At 39.0% G+C, this 21,798-nt stretch overlaps 1 protein-coding gene across 1 annotated transcript in view; it reads left to right on the top strand.

The window, feature by feature from the left end:
* Pdi (protein disulfide isomerase) overlaps positions 1-21,798 on the top strand; it is a 168,654-nt gene that overhangs the window by 47,603 nt on the left and 99,253 nt on the right. Inside the window, exon 4 of the mRNA XM_067147785.2 lies at positions 10,579-10,716. Within this exon, the coding sequence (XP_067003886.2) occupies positions 10,579-10,716 (138 nt within the window). The remainder of the gene's footprint in view (positions 1-10,578; positions 10,717-21,798) is intronic.

The following is a 21,798-nucleotide window of genomic DNA, read 5'->3' as shown; positions in this document are numbered from 1 at the left end:
CACGGAATACAGAAGCAGACTCACATGCGATAAGATAATAATAACAATAATACAACGGTTACGTAACGACCAGACAGAGATAAGAACCGATAACCAGCAATGACAACAGCAACGGATAGAAGAGATAAGGGAACCCAACAAAGCAAGAAAGATGAACGTGAGATAAGCCTTCCATTAACAATGTCCTTACATACTACAGAAACACTACTCGTAAAATGAGTAACAACGAAATTTTGTTGTCACAAATAGTCCAAAATATACTTGTCTAGCAAAATATTTAATAATAATAATAATAATAATAATATACTATTTGGGAAAATTAGTGTCAATGGAGGTTGCTCGATGCACCATTCAAAAGTTCCCTTACTGAGGAGAAACGAACCCGTAATAAAATGAAGAGAAAATAAAATAGAACAAGAAGTCACAATATAACGTCGCACACCGGCAGAATTTACAAGCACGGCAGCAATAATTCAAATGAAACACAATCATGAAGGGAACGTCACAAGAAACACACCAAATTAAGCAGAAATAAAATAATAAATATGAAAAATAAAATGGAAAAGACCCAAACACACATAGGGTTTAACGGACGTAACAGTGCACATACAACGGCTCCAATATACAAGAGCACATGGCGAAAAGAACAGACCTAAACGATGCCTCACAAAAATAAGTAGCTCACACTACAAGGCGCCCACAAAATTTAGCAAACATATCCACAAATAAAAAGAAGTAGTACTTACATGAATGACGAACACAAACACAAAATAATTCGTAAGTGAACCATGCATCGAGCAACACCATGTCACACGACTAAATTAACTCAACCTTAACTGCTACATACTTTACATCAAATTAAAATACAATAAATATTTATATGTACAACTAATCCCTAGCAAGGGATTCACCACACTGTTTTATCCTACTCCCGTGGGAAGTAAATGCATCCTGCAATATAACGTAGGCATTACAAGCCGTCTGACACCAGTCAGTTCAAAATGCCGTCAAGCAAGCCGGCGGTCGTAATCAGACTGCTCAGCGCACGGAGCACAGGTGTGAAAGTAGAGTCAGGCGCTATCTGTCTAACAGCGTTCAAACTCACTACAGGTTCCATAGCGCGCCGATAGGTTGCATTAATGTACACTTCAGGCAGTTGAAGCCACTATGTTACCAACCTAGGAATGTCAAATGTGCCTTGCAAACGGCCCAACAACACATACGAAAAGTCCAAATATATTATACAGATACGAAGACGTACACCGACAGATTTCAAGTTTATTTATTAATTGTAACGCCACAAAGTCTATGACACCATATGGCGATACAGTATCCTTTCAACCCTATATCAGTAGAAATTCTGTAGTAGCTTACCAGTGTTCATTGCAAATATTTTAGCCCTCCATCCATTCATTGTCCGAATATGGAGGACATACTCGCAGTACCAAGGAAATGTATTGTTGCTGGTGCGGATTCAGCGATAATAGTCACTATATGTGGACGATTTTGTACTACATTATAGCTAAAGCACATGGCAGTTGCAGAGCGACAATACAACAAGCTATTGGGAAAGTACAACAGTGGACGTTGTAATATGGCTTCCGATTCACAACAAGCAAGACCTTTGTTGTCCATTTCTGTTGGAAGTGCACACTCCATCCCCACCATGGGTTTTTATAGGGCCATGGGCTTGGGGGGGGGGGGGGGGGATGTTGGTCTTCCAGTATTGGAGATATTGATTCCATGTGCTCCTTTCCTATAGTAAATTATCATGGGAGCGACTGTGCATCAGTTGAAAGTAAAATGTCGAGTTTCTATTTTGATATTTCTTAGCGACACTAAGTGGGGAGTCTGATCGAATGGTCCTCCTATGTTTTTGTATGGCACACGTTTTATTCAGATTAGACTACGGCAGTACAGCATATTCTCAGTAAACTGAAAAGCGTCCACCACAGAGGAGTTTCGCTGGCAACGGGAACTTTACATACAAGTCCCATGGGAAGCTTGCTCGCCGAGTCTGATGTACTTCCTTTTTACATCAGACACAAGAAAGTGCTCTTATTATTTCCTGCAAATCTATGGCAGACGCCATTTCACTCAAGCTAGCCTTGCATATTGCACAGTCAAAATCACCAGCTGTATACTGCTTCAGCCGGTTGGAATATGCTTGGATAGCATTTACACACTGTTAAAAGCACCTTCGGTTTGCTGTCTTATCAGAACATGTAAGCTATTTCCAACAAAATAATAAAGTTGACAAACAAACATTTTGTATCACTCCGTGTGTCTCGCTGCCTGCTCTTTACGTCAGTATGAACACGAATGAAAATTGACGGATGTACTGTAGACATATTAACATATTAGAGATACTGTAACAGAAATAAATCATCATTACTTTAAAATATATTTGCCATGAAAATTAACAAGTATGCCTACTTACGTGACATTTCATTATCTCATTAATCCAAACTTTCAAAAGGCTTGATTCCCTATAGATCAGACAATTCGCTGTCACTTGCATCACTACAGTAGAATCCTCTCCTAAATTGATAACCTCTGTTGTCTAAATTCTCTTATCTTGTGGATATAAGACGTATGCCACAATGTATCATCTCTGTCCACGACAGTGCTTTTTCAATTTCTACTGATGCACTCAAAACTTATTCCCTTCCACTGTTCTCCCCAGAAATGTTAGTCAGCTGGGTGGCGGGAGTGAGTTGCTGGGCGGGGAATACCCTGTAAAGTATGAACTTGATAAAATTTCAATTTATTCCCCTAAGGAAATAATCTTAATTTTAATTTGATGCCATCTGGCTGCTTGATCATCAATTTCAACGTTCTGTTTTGCTATAGGCCTACTAGATGGCAGAGTAAACTGAATCTTTCTTAGGCATCTATGACTTAGTTTTAGTTAATTTTGTCGGGTAAACCCCAAATGTGTCACCAGAGAACCTTTGCATACCGATGTCGTACAACATGGAGTCAAGAGATAAGACTTTCATATTGTTCCGTGTTGAAGTGAGTTCGCTAATAAGTTAAAAGAAAGTATAAAATGGTTCAGCCTTTCAATACTGTTAAAATAAGAAATGTAATTTTACATTCCTATTTAATTAAAATTGGTACCGGGTTCGAGCAGTATGTTTGGTCATCATCAGCCGATCAGAAATAAGTGTAAAACAATGCACAGATGAATAAATTGCGAAGTATAAATAATTTTGTAGGTTGCTGTCAGTGAAGCACTAAAATCTTTAGGAAGTACTGTGCATTGAAATATAGTTGATCACAAATAAGATGTACCGGTAAAAATATGAAGTTTAGATGGTACTGTCAGATGCAGTTAATGAAACACTTATAACTCAATGTTATGAAAAAAGTCTAAAATGAAATACATATTTATCAGTTGCAGTTTATAAGGCACTGTATAATTTTTAAGTTTCAGCACTGTGTGCCAATCATGAAGAAGTCATGGATCAAGAACGTTAGTAACCTGTAAGCGTTAGAGAGCACTGTATGGGAAGAAATCCAGAATCAAATACGTATTCAAATGTAGTACGGAGGGAATTCTTGAAGAGTTCGATTGCAATTTGAGGCACTGTATAATTTTAGGGACTAGTGCTGCCTGTCAATAGATCTAAAAATTATGAAGAAATCGCCGATCAAACACGCACATGTACTACAGAGCAAGTTCCTGAAGAATAGATCAGCACTGTGCTTCTAAAAGTCTTTAAGTTAGATGTGTTAGAGAGCACTGTGAGTGAGGAGGTCCAGAATCAAATATGTATCTAAATGTAGCACAGAGTAAATTCTTGACGAGATCAGCTTCATAAACTGTATCTGACAGTATCATCTAAACTTCATATTTTTACCTGTGCATCTTATTTGTGATTGACTATATTTCAACTCACAGTACTCCCTAAAGATTTTAGTGCTTCACTAACAGCAACCTACAAAATTCTTTATACTTCGCAATTTATCTCTGCATTGTTTTACACTTATTTGTGATCGGCTGATGATGACCAAATATACTGGTCGAAACCGGTACCAATTTTAATTAAATACGAATGTAAACTTACATTTCTTATTTTAATAGTATTGAAAGGTTGAACCATTTTATACTTTTTTTAAACTTGTTAGTGACATGGAGTTGTCGAATGGAATTTGTTCCACCCTTAAAAAATCCAACCACCTCTACTGCTATCTCTATCACTGATCCACAAAGGGCAATAACAATGACATTTATTCTTTTAGTGTTATTATCACAAACGCGACATAACTGAGTATTTTGAACTTCTGTTTTTTTTTTCTGCTCTTTCATAATTCGTGAAACACTGGGGCTTACCACTCTGTTGTTGTGGAGTGGCACTACATGTGAGTTGAGCTAAAACATTTAAACTCTGATATAATTGATGCAATTATGCTGACAATATTGAAGATTCATCATTTAAATAAACAGTTTTACACATTTTAATTTGGAACACCCAATGACTCAAATATGTATTAATATTTTGTACCTATAACATATATCTAGGTTATATTAGCTGGGCGACCTGTAAAAACAGCAGGACAGTGCGCCCATGAAACCTTACCCCTCGAATTAAAGTTCTCTGTGTTGCCTCTACTACTCGCGTAGCCTAAGGAGGTACTTAAAACGTGTAAATTCATGTAAATATAATAGATTTTTTAGTTATGGGAAAACAAATGCTGGACTCGAACCATAAATTGATGAATATTAATAAAGATCCAAAAATCTTCCTATAGTGAATTATCATGGGAGCCACGTGTGCATCAATTAAAAGTAAAATGTTGAGTATGCCGAGATTTCTTAGCGACAGTAAGTGGGGAGTCTGATCACATATTCCTCCTAGGTTTTTATAGGGCACACGTTTTATCCAGATTAGGCTCTGCTCAGTACTGTATCTTTGAGAATAATTTCATCCACCTGGATCAGTTCTTTAATCCCAATTTCAACCTTAATGAGATATCAGTAAAACCAAACCCTTCATTTGATCTATTAACTCCTATTTTCAGTAAAAAGAAATAAACTACTCTAAACCCCTTTTATTTTTCTACGAATTCCCTCCAGCAATCGCCCACCATTCCACATCCCTCAGCCTTAGGCTACACTTACCTCCCATCGACAACTCGGCTCTATTCCATTTCTTTGCTTTTGCTCTTTCAACTTTTCCAATGATCCATATTGGAAACAAATGAATATCTCAATACTTTTCCATCTGCATTATTCTGTTCACACTTGTTTCAGCTGAACTGAATTCAAGAAGATTCTTCAAGTGCTAGTATTTTAAGTGTTTCACCTGGTCTTCTGTGAACTGCATTCTTCAAATTGGAAGAAAACTGAGAACTTAAACAAGACGTGTGACTGTGATCGGTGTTTAACGTCCAAATCTTTACTTGTCTTGCACTGAATATCAACAACACACGCTTGCTTAACTTTTTCTATAATTCATGTCTTTCCTTAACTTGATTGATTTTGACTGATGATGGTCTCTGGCAAGACTGTAACTAGTTTTCAGCAAATATATGTAACTTTTTTTAAGGTTACCTACAATACTGAATAGGTGGAAACCTTCATCTTTTGTTTTACATTACCAGATACATAGCTACTAACCCTTCCAATTTACCCGGAAACTTTACGTTTTGTAACTCTTCTTCCGATTTTCCGGTTTATTTTTACTTCCTATTTTTGACCAATATAACCTCCAGTACGGCCAATACTAATGGGGATGCTAGCATGCGCTAGGACTCTGTTGATTGGGATTTGGGATGAAAAAATGAATTTGTTCTTACTTTGTTATTGTGTGGTTCGCGCGCTGTTAACATCGTTGCTGTGCGTAGTTTTGTGGGAGTTGTAGTCCATGTTTTTCCTTGCAGTTCTGTGCTTTTCCCCCTGTCGAAGTCGTATGTTAATAATGTAGGGGGCATATTGATCTGTTTTGTATGCGGTTGTATGTTCATAATTTTAATGACTTGAATGTATTTCAGAGAGTTGTCTCGGTGAGAGTTTTTGGTACTTTTTCGTCATATTACGGTCATAAAACCTATAAAATTGAATTTCCTTTCATTTTACACTCTAATAGAGAAAACTATTATGCATATTCTTCCGTGTTCGTTACATATGTAACCATTCTTATGTTTTCTTAGTTTTAAGATTTTAAATTTAATGGTCACTTCGCATTGTAATTGTAGATATGTATGCCTTTTATATTGTCTTTTTATTTTGAGATGGTGGCCCATTATACGTGATCAAATCCAGGAAATAACACATCTTCCTATGTTTGATTTCTGAAAGTTGGCAGGTATGCAGATAAATAGGGATTTCCACAAGCAGACATCGAACATTTAAGTTATTGACCAGAAGCTTAGAACAATAATATAATTTTCAATCGATAAAGGGCTTTTGCACTTAATGCTTTAAACTTCAAACTTTCCAAAAGAACTCGTATTTTTAAATTTAGAAATGCAATACAGTGAAACCTCGGAAGGCGAATAACTTGGTCTACGAGTGTTTTGCAAGACGAGCAAACATTTTAAATAAATTGTAACTTGATAAGCGAGTGAGGTTCCGCAATACGAGCGTCACGTGTGCCTACGTTTTCCCCTCCCCTGTGCCTTTGTTGAATGGCTGAACGAGGTCTTTGGTCCTGTAATAAAGAAACACCTTTCAGAAAATAATCTGCCACTCAGAATCTTGCTGGTTATGGACAATGCTCCTGTTCATCCTCCAGGCGTTGAGGCCTTGAAGATGAGTTACTGGAAGAATTCAAGTTCGTTAAGAGTAAGTTCCTTCCTCCCAACACTACTCCAGCCTATGGATCAACAAGTCATTTCGAACTTCAATAAGCTATTACCAAAGCACTATTTCAGCGATGCTTCAAAGTGACCGAAGGAAGAAATATTACCCTCCGTGAGTTTGGGAGAAGTCATTTCCCCATTGTGAACTGCCTGAAGATCATTCATAAAGCCGAGGATGGAGTCACCAAGAGAACTCTCACTTCCACGTGGGGAAAGCTGTGGCCTGACTGTGTTCCTGGACGTGACTTTGAGAGGATTGTTGGTGACAGTGAGCTGCCGATTAGGGAGGACCATGGGGCTGGAGGTGAATGACGTGAACATTCAAGAGCTGGTGAAAGAACATAGCCAGGAACTGATGGACCTGCATCGCGAACAACAGGAGGAGGTTATGGAGGAGATCTCGTCTGGGGAAGAGGAGGTGGAGGAAAAGTCAATGGAAACTCTCACTTCAACTGAGATTGGGGAAAGTGCAAAATGTGAGAAACGGTGCAAAATTTTGTAGAGAATCACCACCCGTATTAAGGCTGTAGCAGTGCGAGCGATGAATCAGTTCAACGACAATGCAATGTCACATTTTCGTGAAATCCTCAAAAAGAGGCAAAAGCAACTGTCATTGGACAGGTTCCGCTTTAAAGTTGCACGAAAAGAAAACAATTCCAGTTAGTCAACAGATAGCAGTGATTCCATTAGTAAAATTCGTGGTACACAGTAACTCATCTCATGTCATCTCTCGTCTCCCTCATATCAACAATGATTCCATTGTAAGGTAAATTGCACCTCAATTTGTTTTACGTTATATTTTGTTTTAGAAATGGTATGCGAATAAATATTTTTGTTTTGTGGACGAACCATCCGTGTTTCAATTGTTTCTTATGAGAAAACTTGCTTTGATATACGAGCGCTTTGGATTACAAGCATGTTGCCGGAACGAATTGTGCTCGCAATCCAAGGTCCACTGTACTTATTGGGCGGGCGAAGAAGGAAAGAAGTGTGAAACAGTTGAAGTCGCATGGTTTTGTTTATGGAAATAATAGTAAGGTGCCTTTGTGGACAGTATGTTGTCCTGACATCATCCTGGAATTGCACACTGGCCATAAAGACAACATGGGCATCTCCATTCATCACAGACTTTTCATGTCTGTTGTAAGCTGGTATCTAGGATCGAGTGTGCTGTATGTGGATGGCTCGATTGTAGTAGGGAGGGTGGGCTGTTTGTTCATTGTGGACGATAATAGGTTTCTTTTTTCTCTACCTGAAACCTTCAGTGTGTACAACAGACCTTGATGCCACCCGAAAGCTCTGTAATACATGCTGTCCAGTGAACTTGAGCGTCGCCTTGTGTGCACATAGTCCTTTAGCTCATTGCGATATGTGCTTCCTTCAGTATCCCCTCGTGCAATGAATCCACAATCTGCTGGCCGGAAATGAGTTAGCTGATCGGGCTTCTTACGAGACGGTCACATTCCCACCGTTGCCTTACAAGGTTCCTATCAGGCATATCCGTTCTCGGCTGAGACTGTTATTAATGTCCCACTTGGAAGAGGAGCAGCAGGCCACACACACCTTTCAAATAAGCTGGAAGCTATTAAAGGAACAACAAAAGCATGAAAGCATTCGTCTTCTTGTACTGAAAACATTGAAAGGAACAACGAGGGTATCGAAGATTTCCTTCGGGTCTCTCGGAGAGAAACTGTGGCATTTTGTTGTCTTAGGATCAGCCATAGTTAGTAACAGCCTCCTATTTACTGAAGGGAGAAGCCCCATATCCCCCCCGGTGTGTGCTTGTGGCGGTCATCTGACCCTGTTATGCATCCTTATGGAGTACGTGGACGTGGCCAATTTACACCGTAGTTTAAAAACTGAGAGTACTATATCCCTCATTCTACAAGATAATTGGCATTTAGTAGTAAGTACAGGAATACAGTACTTTATCAAGGGAAATGTTTGATGAATTTCAAAGTTCTCTGAAATCATTTAAGAAAAGACTATCGAATATGATACAGCCAGTCTACAAAAAAGAGTGAGAGCGACTGAGTGTGAGGAAGTCAACAAAGCTGTTTATTCATAGTTTGTGACTACCTACAAAATGACTATGGAAGTTGATGGGCCAATGCTGTGTACTCAAGTTCGATCATTTGCCTGACCTTTAAATGTCACTGACTTCAAAAGGCAGCATAGGATGGTTACATAGTTTTAAAGTGAGATGTGGAGTCGTCCACTGTACTGTGAATGGAAAAGCAAAACCTGAACAGATGGAAGGTAGAGACTTGGAGAGAAGCTGTATAAGATAATGCTCCAGACAATGTATTTAACACCTCCGCTTTACCCTTACACAAAACAAACCAACAACACGCACATTTTCAACTGAGGAAAGGGCACGAAGATCGGAGCGTCTGAAGAAGTACTGGGAGGACCGCAAAGCCCGAACAATCCCTTCAAAGAGACCTGAACGACGGACTGACTAAAGTGATCCTATGTGGTCATAAAAGAAGAAGAAGAAGAAGAAGAAAATGGCATCAAATCATATGTTTGCACTAGGTGAAAAGTACATCAGCGGAAAGCAGTTTAAATTGGAGAGAATAACAGCAATGCTGTGCATTATCTCCACAGGCACAGAAAAATTGACCCATTGATAGTGGAAAATATGGACGTCCAAGTGTTTTAAAGGAGTAATTCCTTAGAGTGAATACAGCCATAATCAAAGAGCATGGATGACTGATGAAATTTTTCACTCGTGGCTGCTTGGACTAGAAAGAAAAATGAGAGCCTATAAACAAAAAATTCTACCTCTAGTAGACAATTTTTCTCTTCCTATAGCAATTTTCCAAGACAGATGGAATTTGTTTAAATAAGTGATGATGTTACCACCTAACTGTGTATCTCTTTTGCAGCCTCCCTTGTAGGGGGTAATCCGTGCAACCGAAGTGCGTTAGTGATGATAATGACAGTAATTCAGCAAATTGTCACTTAGTTAAGCAGCTTGTCTCTACTCCCAAGTCTTCCCAGCTTGCACTTTGCAACATTTACATAGCACTACTCCTTTGTTGTAAATTACCCTTAGAAAACTGTCTTGCTTTCCTTTAGATCTTTTCCAGTTCTTGTATCAAGTAAACCTGGTGTGGTCCCATACATGGGAACTGTACACAGCAAAATGAGGTGTATGTACAACTGGGCATATGTTGACAAAGGGACATTTATTTCTTTTCATTATAATGAAATCTTTGTACTACCAGCATTCGCTTAAATTAAATGATTTTGCATTGCGCCTTAATGAAACTGTAGTTGGGGATTACGAATTGATTCATTCAACTGGTATTTGTTGTATCGACACTTGGCTGTAGCAGATTCAATCACCAGGGTTTCGTCCACTGGAGTGAGCACATCCATATACTGACCTTCAAATTGGCAGTGAAAGAAAACTTAACAAATGAGTGAATTTGCTTTTTTGTAAATCAGTGAGGTGATGGAAATGGTTAGGTAAGCATACAGGGAGACTATGCGATCTAAGTGTCTAATTTCTAGTAGTTAATACTAGTGCAGTTCCCGGATCTCTATCTTCCACATCAGTGGAGGATTATCGCATCATGAAATTTTGTTATGTACTTTGTGGGGATGGCTTTTAATGGAAAAGTTCCTAAGGGAGTTGTCATCCTTGACACATGCTGTGTGATTCTGAGTGAAAAACTTTTGTGCTTTTATCTGATTTTCTCAAAAGAATGTCCTTTGCATGTAAGTTCATCTGATCATAAATACTTGTTTTTGTTGCAGGATGTTGACTCTGCTGGTGCAAAGAGTTTCTTGGCTGTTGCTAATGCCATTGACGACCATCCATTTGGTATCACTTCTGATGACTCTGTATTCTCAGAATATGGGCTTCAAGATGGACAAGTAGTCCTTTTTAAGAAGGTAATGGTATAATGTCATATTCAAATCAGATCTTGAAAATCAGCGTGCTCGGTGGCTGATATTTTTTTTTAATTATAGGGAGATAAATTCTTGTGTTATTAACCCATTCGCCTTACATTTAAATACCATAGGAGTTCACTAAGAAATCGCATTTAAATACCGCTCTGCGGCCGTCGTCATCACACTATTATTTAGAAAATCATACAAAACCAACCAGTAAATATTCCTTTCTGAAAATTTGCATGCATGATAAAGAAGTAATAAACTTACCAATGCCGCTATTTTAGTACGTCTGCTGGGTGTGGTACACCTCAGAACATTCTTCTAAGTGAAGAGCTACGCCACACTTTTTGCACTGCCAGCAACTTTCGCTTCTTTTACCCCGGCTGTGGCACACAACACACCTTCTTGTGACTTTTGATTTCTTCTCTGTAGGGGGAATACGCATGGGAAAGTGGGCCCATGATTTAGCTTGTAATCTGGTTGGGGTGGTGCTCGCTGAAGGTCGACCTCAAACCGAGTACTCCGGCAACTGAACAGTCTAGTAGCTGCTGCGCAATGCTAGTTCGGAAGTCTGTGTAGCTCGTCTTTCCTTTAGCAGCGATTTTGTGATACACAGTGAAGGAATTGAAAATACACATATCTAGGAGATAAAAGAATATTTTCCTATATCCTTTCACTGGGCGTCGCATGACGGGGAACAGAGCTGTAACCTGATCCTGAAGGTCAACACCACCCATCCCCTTCTGGTATTCAAGGCAACACTTGGGCTTTATCACTTCTTCCCTCAGAGTTTGTCCTCTCTTTCGCCTGAATTTGCCTGTCCCTGTCATGTCAGCTGATTTGTGTTTAGTGGTGAGAAAGCAAACATCCTTGTTATCTTTCCACTTCACACACAACATACTGTTGGCAGCCCACGTCTCATACTCTCCACGTTTTAGTTTCTTCTTACTGATATCGCGAGGCATGTCTTTTCGGTTCTGTCTAACAGTTCCAATTACATTCATCTGCTTGTCGTGTAGCCTTTTGAATAAATCTGGGCAAGAATACCAGTTATCTAAAAACAATGTATGTCCTCGGCCTAACAAGGGTTCACACATGTTGAGCACGACGTTTGTACTCGCTGGCAGACTTGGATCCGTTACATCATCACCTACATAAATTTTGAAAGACAGACAGTAGCCAGAACTTGATTCACAAATTTTGTAAATTTTTATTCCAAACCTAGAACGTTTAGACGGATTACACTGGACTTATGAAAGGCGGCCTCTGAATTTCATTAGACCTACGTCGAGCAATGTCTTGTGAAGGTAAATATAATTCTGAAAATTTGGAGCAGAAATGTTGTATTATAGGCCTAATCTTTCTTAGTTTGTCACTACTATCGACTTGTTCATCGTCAACAAAATGTAAAAATCGTGAAATTATAATAAATCTTCCCCTGCTCATGGTTTCACGAAAAATAGGAGTGTTTATACACCTGTTTTTACTCCAGTATAACTGTATTCTTGACTTTCGCACTTGTGACATTAGTATAACTAACGCAAAATATGCCCTAATTTCGTCGGGTGTAGTCTCAAACCATTTGTCATCGTCTTACAACTTTTTTCTGTCAGGATTGCTCAACTGTTTTGCTGCATATGAATTTGTCTCGACAGATATATTGTCAAACAAAGGGTTCATGTATTCACAAAAAACTGAGAGTTCAGATAGTGGCTGCGTATCAAACTTTTTCAATAAATTTTCACTAACCCCACTGTATTCACTAAACTTGTGTACAACAGGTTTATTGTCACTTTTTGTCCAGTTCCAGGCAGTCAAGTTAGTCTGTGCCGAGGTACGAGCTCGTTTCGAAAGACTCGGCACACCGTCGTTATTTGCTTCACTTTCCGTGTCATCAGAACTATTATACGCATCGCTAGTACTCGAACTAAGGACTTCAGGGTCTATTTCATCGTCACAAACATCACTGCCTTCAATATCACTCTAAAACACTATCTATTAGCTTTCGTATTCCTTCTTCATCAACACCAGCATATCTGCTTGACGCCATGATGGCACCTGACATGAGCGTAATTATGTGAAAAAAGATTCTCTTATCTCTTCTTCCGGAAGTGTGCGAGAACCTGGTGAAAGGGAAAAAACCGAAGCCACATGTGTAAATTTCAGCTCAGAATGCATACAAGTGTCGTCTGTGGGTTATTGACTGAACTATATGGATTGATGTACAGCTGTGCATCGCCGCGAGCAGAGCTCGTCATTTGATTCATATGCCCCGAGTAACTATGACGAGCTAGGGTCGTCAAATGATGCGATTGGGTTAAGAAGGATGAAAATAAGACATGATAATTATCAAGAAATCACGCTCGTATCTCAGGTAGAAAATATATTTGAAAGTATACTAGAAAAGAGAGTGAGAAGAAAGGTGGAAGGACAAATATAAGGGCCGGGCTGAGTAGCTCAGACGGTAGAATGCTGGCCTTCTGAGCTCAGTGCTCAAATATGTCTGTTTCATGTTGGTAGATTTACTGGCACGCAAAATAAGTTCTCTAGGTCAAAATTCCAGCACCTCAGCATCTCTGAAAACCGTCGAAGTAGTTAGTGGGATGTAAAAATAGTAACATTATTACATACGAAAAAGTTTAGCTCAGCTCTATAAAGGAAAAGATCAAATGGAGATGGAAGAAGATGGTACAGGAGTTGAGAGTGAGCCGCCTCCTAATCTGGTTTGAAGGTGAAAACGCCTTGAAGAATATGCATAATCATAAGTCAAGTAGTGGCAGTATTGATAGAATGCGTTATTTAATGAACTAACAAATACAGTTGTATTACATTCCTTCAGTGGAGTCGCCCGCAAAGTCTGTTACCTTTTGCCAAATGTCTGGAAACCATTGGGGACCGTTGGCAAGGCGATCTCTATTGATTACTGTAGGAGCACCGTGTTGCACAGAGTACAGATGCCACATCAGGAAATCTGCAGCCTCGGACGGGTTCCTTCAACCTTGGAAACAGGTCGAAGTCACAACGAATCGTGTCTGGTGAGTACAAAGCGTGTTCCAAGGCCTCCCAATGCCACCATCGCAATAAGAGCTTGACTTTGTGACATGACAACGTACATTGTCATGCAACACAATAGGGTGATAGTCTTGCATTAAACGCGGACATTTTATCGTTCTGCAATGCGGTTTTATTTTACGTAAATATCACACAAGAACACGTTCACTTTCTTGTATAAATTACTTTATTGTCACTGTAAGACACAACACACAATTATACATACTAGCAAGTGACACTGCAACTCGTTATAGTGGAGTGCCCTGAAGTCTATTCTGCCAAGTACAGATATCAACAACTCACCCGCGCACTATAACATACACTCTCTTGAACTCACCAACTCCACCTTGGAGCCGAACAGTTACTCTCAGTCCAACCTGACTCCAAATCCAACACTTGACACTTGACTTCACTGTCTCACTGACTGACAGCTCGATATATATACTAGTTGATCAACCATCTAGAATTATCGATTTCTGGAAGAGTTCTTACAAAACTCTAATGTAACACACTCAAAACATCGATCGACCAGCTAGTCTAATGGAGTACTCCAGTAATGGATCCAAGTCAAACTTTCGTTTTCTGTTTACCAATACACATAGAAATTTCTCCAACATTCCTAATGTCTCTACATGTATCTGGATAATAAAACCTTACAGTAAGTTTCCAGAACCCTTCATATATACCAAATTATAGTACAGTAAGTCTAACATACGAACATTATGGAATTTTCTACCGTTTTCAACTTTATAGATTTTGAGGTTAAACTTATGTACAATACGTATTTGAGGTTATACAAATTTATACTCCATATTTACAGGGAAACCATGTACCAAACATTTAATAAAAGATAATTTAGCATTAAATAAACTATAATTAAAATACAGTAGAAGTCCGTTATAGCGAGAATTCTTAACAGCGAAAAACTTACTCGCTATAACGGATTGTCGTTATATCCTATTTTTGTATAAGTCGGAAAACCCCCATGCACATTAAAATCGGTATGAAACAGCAATCAGTTTGTTCAAAACTTACGTTTCTGCAGATGATATCGACACAACGTGAAAATATGTTTAACTTCATTCTGAAAATATAGTACCATATTTCTCCGAATCCAAGATGAACCCCACTTTTTCTTTCCAAAAATTTAAAATAGGCTCAAAAAGAACTTTGTAAAATCATATGAATGCCTTGTTGTACAGTAGGCCTGCGCATTTTTAGGCTATTTTTAGACGCCAAACATTGACTTCCTTCGTGCCGGTTGGGTGGTTTTTTTTTTTTTTTTTTGCGGCTGCACAATTATTCTTCATTTCTGCGGGATTAAGGACCATTAACTTAACATTGGCATCGTAATACCGGAGAGAACCCGTTGAAAATTTTCCGGCAATACCTATTCCATGCGTCTCTACAATACAACGATCCATCAGGAAATCATTCTTGCTGTCTATAAAAATGTTACTTTTACGCAGCGTCAGATATAACCGGCTAGCGCTACGCACACGTCTCGCTTGCCGGGTTTGGCCAAATTCAGCGGCTAGCGATATATAGGCCTAATCGCGGACGTTGAAAGTCAGCGAATGAGTTTATTGCGCCACGGTATGGCCATTCCGCCCTTGCGTTTTTCGTGCACATACCTCACAATTTCATCTTCGACTTCTTTAAAGCGTAAGATGCTAAAAGGTTTGTTTTTTCCACCTATTCAATACATATAAATTTTATAAATTAGGAATTTATTATTGATTCCACTTGAGACATGTTTCGCCCTTCATTGAGGGCATCATCAGTCAAAATATCACCTCAAGGTAAAAAATCAGGTAACTGGTTAGTAGTTGACATGTACAAATGAATACGTATTATTAATACACGGGATGCATTTTTTGTACAGTACGCATTTTTTAGCCCTTTGTCTTCACGCTAACGTCAAATATTGGCTTTAGTTGGGCCTATGCCGTATTTTCTTGTGGCTGCACAATTATTCTACATTTCCGAGTGTTTAATAACCGTGAACTTAAAATTGGCATCATAATATAGTCTAGAACCCGTTGAAAATTTGCTGGCAATACCTTTTTCACGTATCTTTACAATGCGACTATCCATCACGAAAATATTCCTGCTCCTGCTGTCTATAAACCTTAATTTTACTAAGCGTCGAGTACAATAGACGCGTTATAACTCTGCCACTGAGTAGCCATGGCTTTTCTAAGAATTCGAAGGGTCGCATGTTTTGATGCCATTCTGCAGATTTGAGAAACACACAGGCGCTGTACAACCGGTTGTCGCGGCTAGCGATGTAAAGAGGCAGTCGTTCATTGTCAATGAGTTCTGTGCGCGTGTGAAAAGAAGCAGCGTGGTTACCGCGATAGTTGCCAGTGGTATCCATTAACTTGCGGTTAGGCCGCGAATGCAACAACCCTTGAGTTTTCGCATGAGATTGTGAGGAGAAAAAAAGTCTTGGATTTGGAGAAATACGGTATCACTCCAGAGATTTCTGTGGCAAACACCTCAGCTTTCTTCTTCAAACAGCGTCACCTAACCTAACCGTATATGTATCATGAAAACAGATTTGAAACGCATGTGGGAAAATAACCTCCTCACGAAAAATTCACATGTAAATAGCCATAACTAGACATGAGAAGATATGAAATATCCTCTGAAATCAGTGATGTACTCTGCCATATCTTGAGGTGTATCACATTCTTACTTAATTTCCGTATATAACATTAAAATTAAGATATCGTTTACTTCAGTCTTTACTTTTAACGAGTTAACAACTGCTATCGGCCACGTTATTTATGCATTTATTACGAAAACGTGTTATCCTCTTTCATTTCGAATTTTTTTTATTTTTTTTTATTTTTTTTTTAGAGAACAGCAGTCTATGGGTATTACTAATCAACTCCAACATCGCCTTTGAATGTCAACGAGAGAGCTCGCAAATGCACAAAGTGAGAAAACTGTACCGTACCGAAAATGATCGATCGCATTTTGTTGCAAAAGTTTGTTTTCTTATTCAAACAGCATCACGTATCCTAACTTAACCGTACTATACGTATGATGAAAACACTTCAAGCGCCAGTAGAGAAATGACAACTTTCTCGCTATAAATTTTCATAATAGCCTCTCCATAATTTAACCAGACGCGACAAAATATAAACTAACCTCTGAAATCAATTCAGCACTCTGCCATATCTCTAGGTGTATCCCATTCTTAATTGCAGTATTTAGCCTCAAAATTAAGCGGTTCTTTAGTCAGCCCTAATTTTTAACGAGTTAACAACCGTTTACGTACAGGTTGTTTATGCATTTATTACGAAAATATGTTCTTTCATTTCGAATTTTCTTTATGGAACAGCTGTCGATGGGTATTACTAATCGACTCCGACATCGCCTTCGAATGTCGACAAAAGAAATCGCTAGTGCACATAGTGAGGAAACGATGCCGAAGATAATCGATCGAATGCAATATCATCCCTGGGGTGCATAAATGTCGGTAACGGAAAAAATTGTGCGCGCTTTATTGCTCATAATAACGGATGCGTCAGTGATAGGGTTCTCGCTGTAACCGAAGGACGATACACAGTTTCATATAGGAATTTTGAAGGGACAGAAAAAGGTCGTCGCTGTAGCGGAGTTCTCGTTATATGCCGTACTCGCTATAGCGGACCTCTACTGTATATTAAACGGAATAATTGAAGGTTTTATACCGGTTACCTACGACAATATTCATCACATAGCCTGACGCATATTTTGCTCCAGAACTCGGCAATAGTAGTCACTGTTGATGGTTTCTCCCTCAGGCACAGCATGTGTAAGAATAACACCCTCATAGTCTTATGCCACAATCAGTAAAAGCTTCACCTGATTGGGTTCCTGGTCAGAATTTCTAGGTGATGCCATTCACCCCATTAATTATATAATGGGTACTTGTAACTAGTACTATTGATTAGGTGGAATTATCCCCATTATATAACTGTTAAATCCATCAATACGGACATGAAAATAATAAACTATAAATCATTCTATTGGCAGTTTAATTCAGGCTCGTAGGCTCATGTCCATGTCTCATCAACAGCGAGACTACGCTGCAGAAATGAGTCTCCTTCGTTGCGGTATCTGTCCAGGTGGATGCCAGCTAGTGCATATCGGTGCCATTTCTGTACTCCATAGGCAGTAGGTAATGATCGCACATTCTTGAAGCAGTGAGGCTTCTTAGATTTCCCTATCACATAGTGGTGGATTACTCAGAGCCATCAGCATTGCTTCCAAACATCACTGTGAGCCACATCTTGCTGTTTTTCCCACCATAGCATTTATCTTCTTTGAATGCCAAAGTCTTGCTGGGTAACACACTGAAAAACAGTCCAGTTTCATCTAGGTTAAAAATATTCCTGGGTTCGTAATCCTTGGTCAGCTCCTGCAATCTTCTATCGATCCATTCTTCCATAGTTTCATCATTAACTGCATTAGATTCCCCATAAACAGTTATATAGGTTAGGTTATATCTTTTCCTAAATCGGTCGATCCAGCCATTGGATGCGCTGAAATTTTCAGTGCCAAGAATGTTTGCCACTTTAAGTGCCTTTTCCCTTAAGAGCACACCATCAGTTGGAACGCCTGCAGCTTTTGAAGTTTCAAACCAATATTTTACAATTTTTTCCCATTTTTCTCGTATTTGCAGTATGCCGCATGCTTCCTTTTCTTGGAGTTTGGTCCGCATTCTGAAGCACTTGATGTAATGTTTCGTCTGCTTTTCACAATTATTGTATTCAGCATGAATACAGGAAGCTGCAATGCCCGTGCCAATGAAACACGTGTTCCGCGGTACAAATCAACATTTTGTAATATTTTAACTTCCTCATCCATAGTGAAAGTTTTCCTTTCCTTTTTTTCCAGTATTAGCAGGAAAACAATAAAGCAGTAACAAAGGAGGATTAACAAATACACACAACGGGAAAGAAAGATTGCGGCAATTCACTTTTGACCGCTCGACTCACACAACAAGAACAAAAAATGTAAGAAGTAACAAAAATTAATGTGACAAATCAGCGACAATAACTTTAACAACTTCAACAACCACCACAAGTGTAAAACAATAACAGTGAAATGACAAACTCGGGCAAGACAAACGCTGAATCACTTGATAACGTCTCCTTGTGAATTAAAGCAAACACCTGATTTCTTCTTCTTCTTCTTCTTCTTCTTCTCCTCCTCCTCCTCTGCGGTCTTGTCGGGCTCTGCATTTTGCCATTACCCAGATACTGTATGTGTGGTATTACATGTTTTTGATTTCTATTGGGTGTTTACTTGCATCAAAAGTCATAGGATTATAGTGGAGAGAGAGAGAGAGAGAGTAGTGTGTGTGGGTGTGGGTGTGGAGATATATTCAACGTGTTGGATTTAAAAATAAGGTTTAGGACGTTGTGAAAAACTCCTGATATCAAGGAATGCGTTGTGTTGTTAAGTGGAAGTTCAGTGCTGAGAGTTCTAAGAATTATTATAGACCATGGTTGTTTGATTTGGCTGTCATGCCATGGTTACTCAAAGCATTTTAGGTTAGTTGCAACGCCATTTTACTTTAAACTTTTTCCTCTCAAACGGCCTGTCGAGAGGTGGGAAGCATAAAATGTCGCAAACGTAAATTTGAGGATTTTAATACATTGTGAGCATAGGAAATCTCAGGGGACCAACAAAAAATGTTGTAAAAGACGGGAACGTAAATGCGAGGTAATACTGTACTCAAATAATCGAATGGGTTTCAAATATTCCCATTGAATCCCACAGAATGTGCCATGAATAATTTTTTTGGTTTAAGTGTGTTGGATGGATAATTGAAATAAGTGAATAGATGAACTATCAGCGATAACTTATAGTCCATCTAGTTGTCAATTATTACAATCTTTTATTGTTGGCTAAATGCCAACATTTAGCCGGTATTACAGCTCTGTTTCATTCACCAACCGTTTTTTCCCCTGTGGGTTGGGGCGGTAGAATAACATTCGCAGAATCCCCTACCTGTCGTAAGAGGCAACTACGAGGGGTCCCAGGGGCTCTTAAATTATTTTAAAAAAGACTGAGTGAGCAACTGATCGGCAATCTGCCACCTGGTCGCAAATTAGTGGTCATTTATTGGTGATTGGTTGAGGGAGCAAGTAAGGGTTGGTAACCATGGTGTGGTGATGGTGGTGATTATTGTTTTAAGAGGAAGTACAACTAGGCAACCATCCTCTATTTAACACTAAGCGAAGAGAAATAATGGAAGAGATCATACACTTCAAAAAATTAATGTATCAGCCAAAGAAAGACGAGCCACGAAGAGTGTGAAAATGAGATTCCCTAGCCCTCTATACCTAATAGCAGGCGACCATGGGGCCCTTGCCTGAATCCAGGCATTGCTTCCACTCATTTGTGCCAGGATCGTTATTTTCATCTATCCTAACCGACCTTCCTTAGTCAGTTCTTGTTATTTTTCTACCCCGATAATATTAGGTTTCCGAGGCCAGGGGAGTCTTTCGTTTTCACGCCCTTTCGTGTCCCTTGTCTTCCTTTGGCTGATGCCTTCATTTTTTGAAGTGTCTGACGCCTTCCATTTCCATTTTTCCTCTGACTAGTGTTGATGGAAGATGATTGCCTAGTTGTACTTCCCTAAAACAATGGATTAATCACCATCATATTTTCGTTCAGTGTTTTCAACCCTCATTGATATGTATTGACATTTACTCATTTTCTTGGCTGGGAAAGAACCAATCACAAAATATCATCAATGGCAGAATTTCAAACAGAGTGACTTCACTATTTAGAGTAACTTTTAATTTATGACTTGGTAAATTTGTTGAGCTAAGTAGTCGACACTATTATAGCATTGCACTTTTGCATAATCAAATGGGAACGTGATTCAGTATATTAATCTATGCATTTTAAGTAATGGCGTGTTAAATGCATGACTCATTCGCACGTGTAAAACTTGAGTTTGTATTTAGGAAGGCTTATCCCTCCTACCCACCTCCTGCAAGGGAATGGAGATACGTAATTTTAATTTCCCTGTGATGAGATTTATGATTGGATTACTTTTCATTTGGTTATTTCAGAAGCATTCACTATTCAGTTGCCTCATTCATTCAAATGGAATTTAGAATAAAAAATTGAAAATGTAATCAAATGCAAAAATAATAGCATAAGTGATCCTCAAGGAAGAGGTATAGAATGGTGTAAAGCTGAAGAGGAAGGAACTTACCTGTGCAGACGGAAATAGAGAGCTTTCTTACACTACACCTGGGAAACTGGGGATGGTTGAATGATGATGATATTTTGAAATGCTGTGCTGAAGTATAAGCTACTAATGGAATTTGCGATGAGAGTAATTCTCCTCTTACTGCTTTTCCCCACACGCTTGTGTGAGCTGTGTGAAACATGTTGGATCTGACCCTGTTTTACAGGCGGGTACCCTTCTTAACGTCAACCACGTACACGCTCTGTCGTGTGTGTGTGTGTGTGTTTTTTTGAGACAAACACACACAGTCCCGGAAATAGAGGAATTGATCATACGCAATTAAAATCCCTGACCCAGCCAGAAATTGAACCTGGGATTTTCTGCAACGAAGTCCTCTGTGCTATTCTGTCATTATTGAAGAGGCAAAGCAAGTTAGTAATTGTGATGTAGGAAGTAAGTACCATGAGTACACGAGTTGCAGTACGCTATATGACCATGAAAGAAATTAAGCTCTTCTTGAAGAAACTGTAACCATCGGGCATTTTGCAGACAAAAGGCTAAGTTTCCAGAAAAACAGGATATGCAAATACCTATCAATCAGTCAATACTAATCTGCATTTAGGGCAGTCGCGCAGGTGGCAGATTCATTATCTGTTGCTTTCCTAGCCTTTTCCTAAATGATTTCAAAGAAATTGGAAATTTATTGAACATCTCCCTTGGTAAGTTATTCCAATCCCTAACTCCCCTTCCTATAAATGAATATTTGCCCCAGTTTGTCCTCTTTAATTCCAACTTTATCTTCATATTGTGATCTTTCCTAC

The sequence above is a fragment of the Anabrus simplex genome, chromosome 5 (assembly GCF_040414725.1).
Source record: "Anabrus simplex isolate iqAnaSimp1 chromosome 5, ASM4041472v1, whole genome shotgun sequence".
Classification (NCBI taxonomy): domain Eukaryota; kingdom Metazoa; phylum Arthropoda; class Insecta; order Orthoptera; family Tettigoniidae; genus Anabrus; species Anabrus simplex.
Note: the sequence above shows the minus strand (reverse complement) of the source record. Positions and strands in the feature narration are given on the sequence as shown.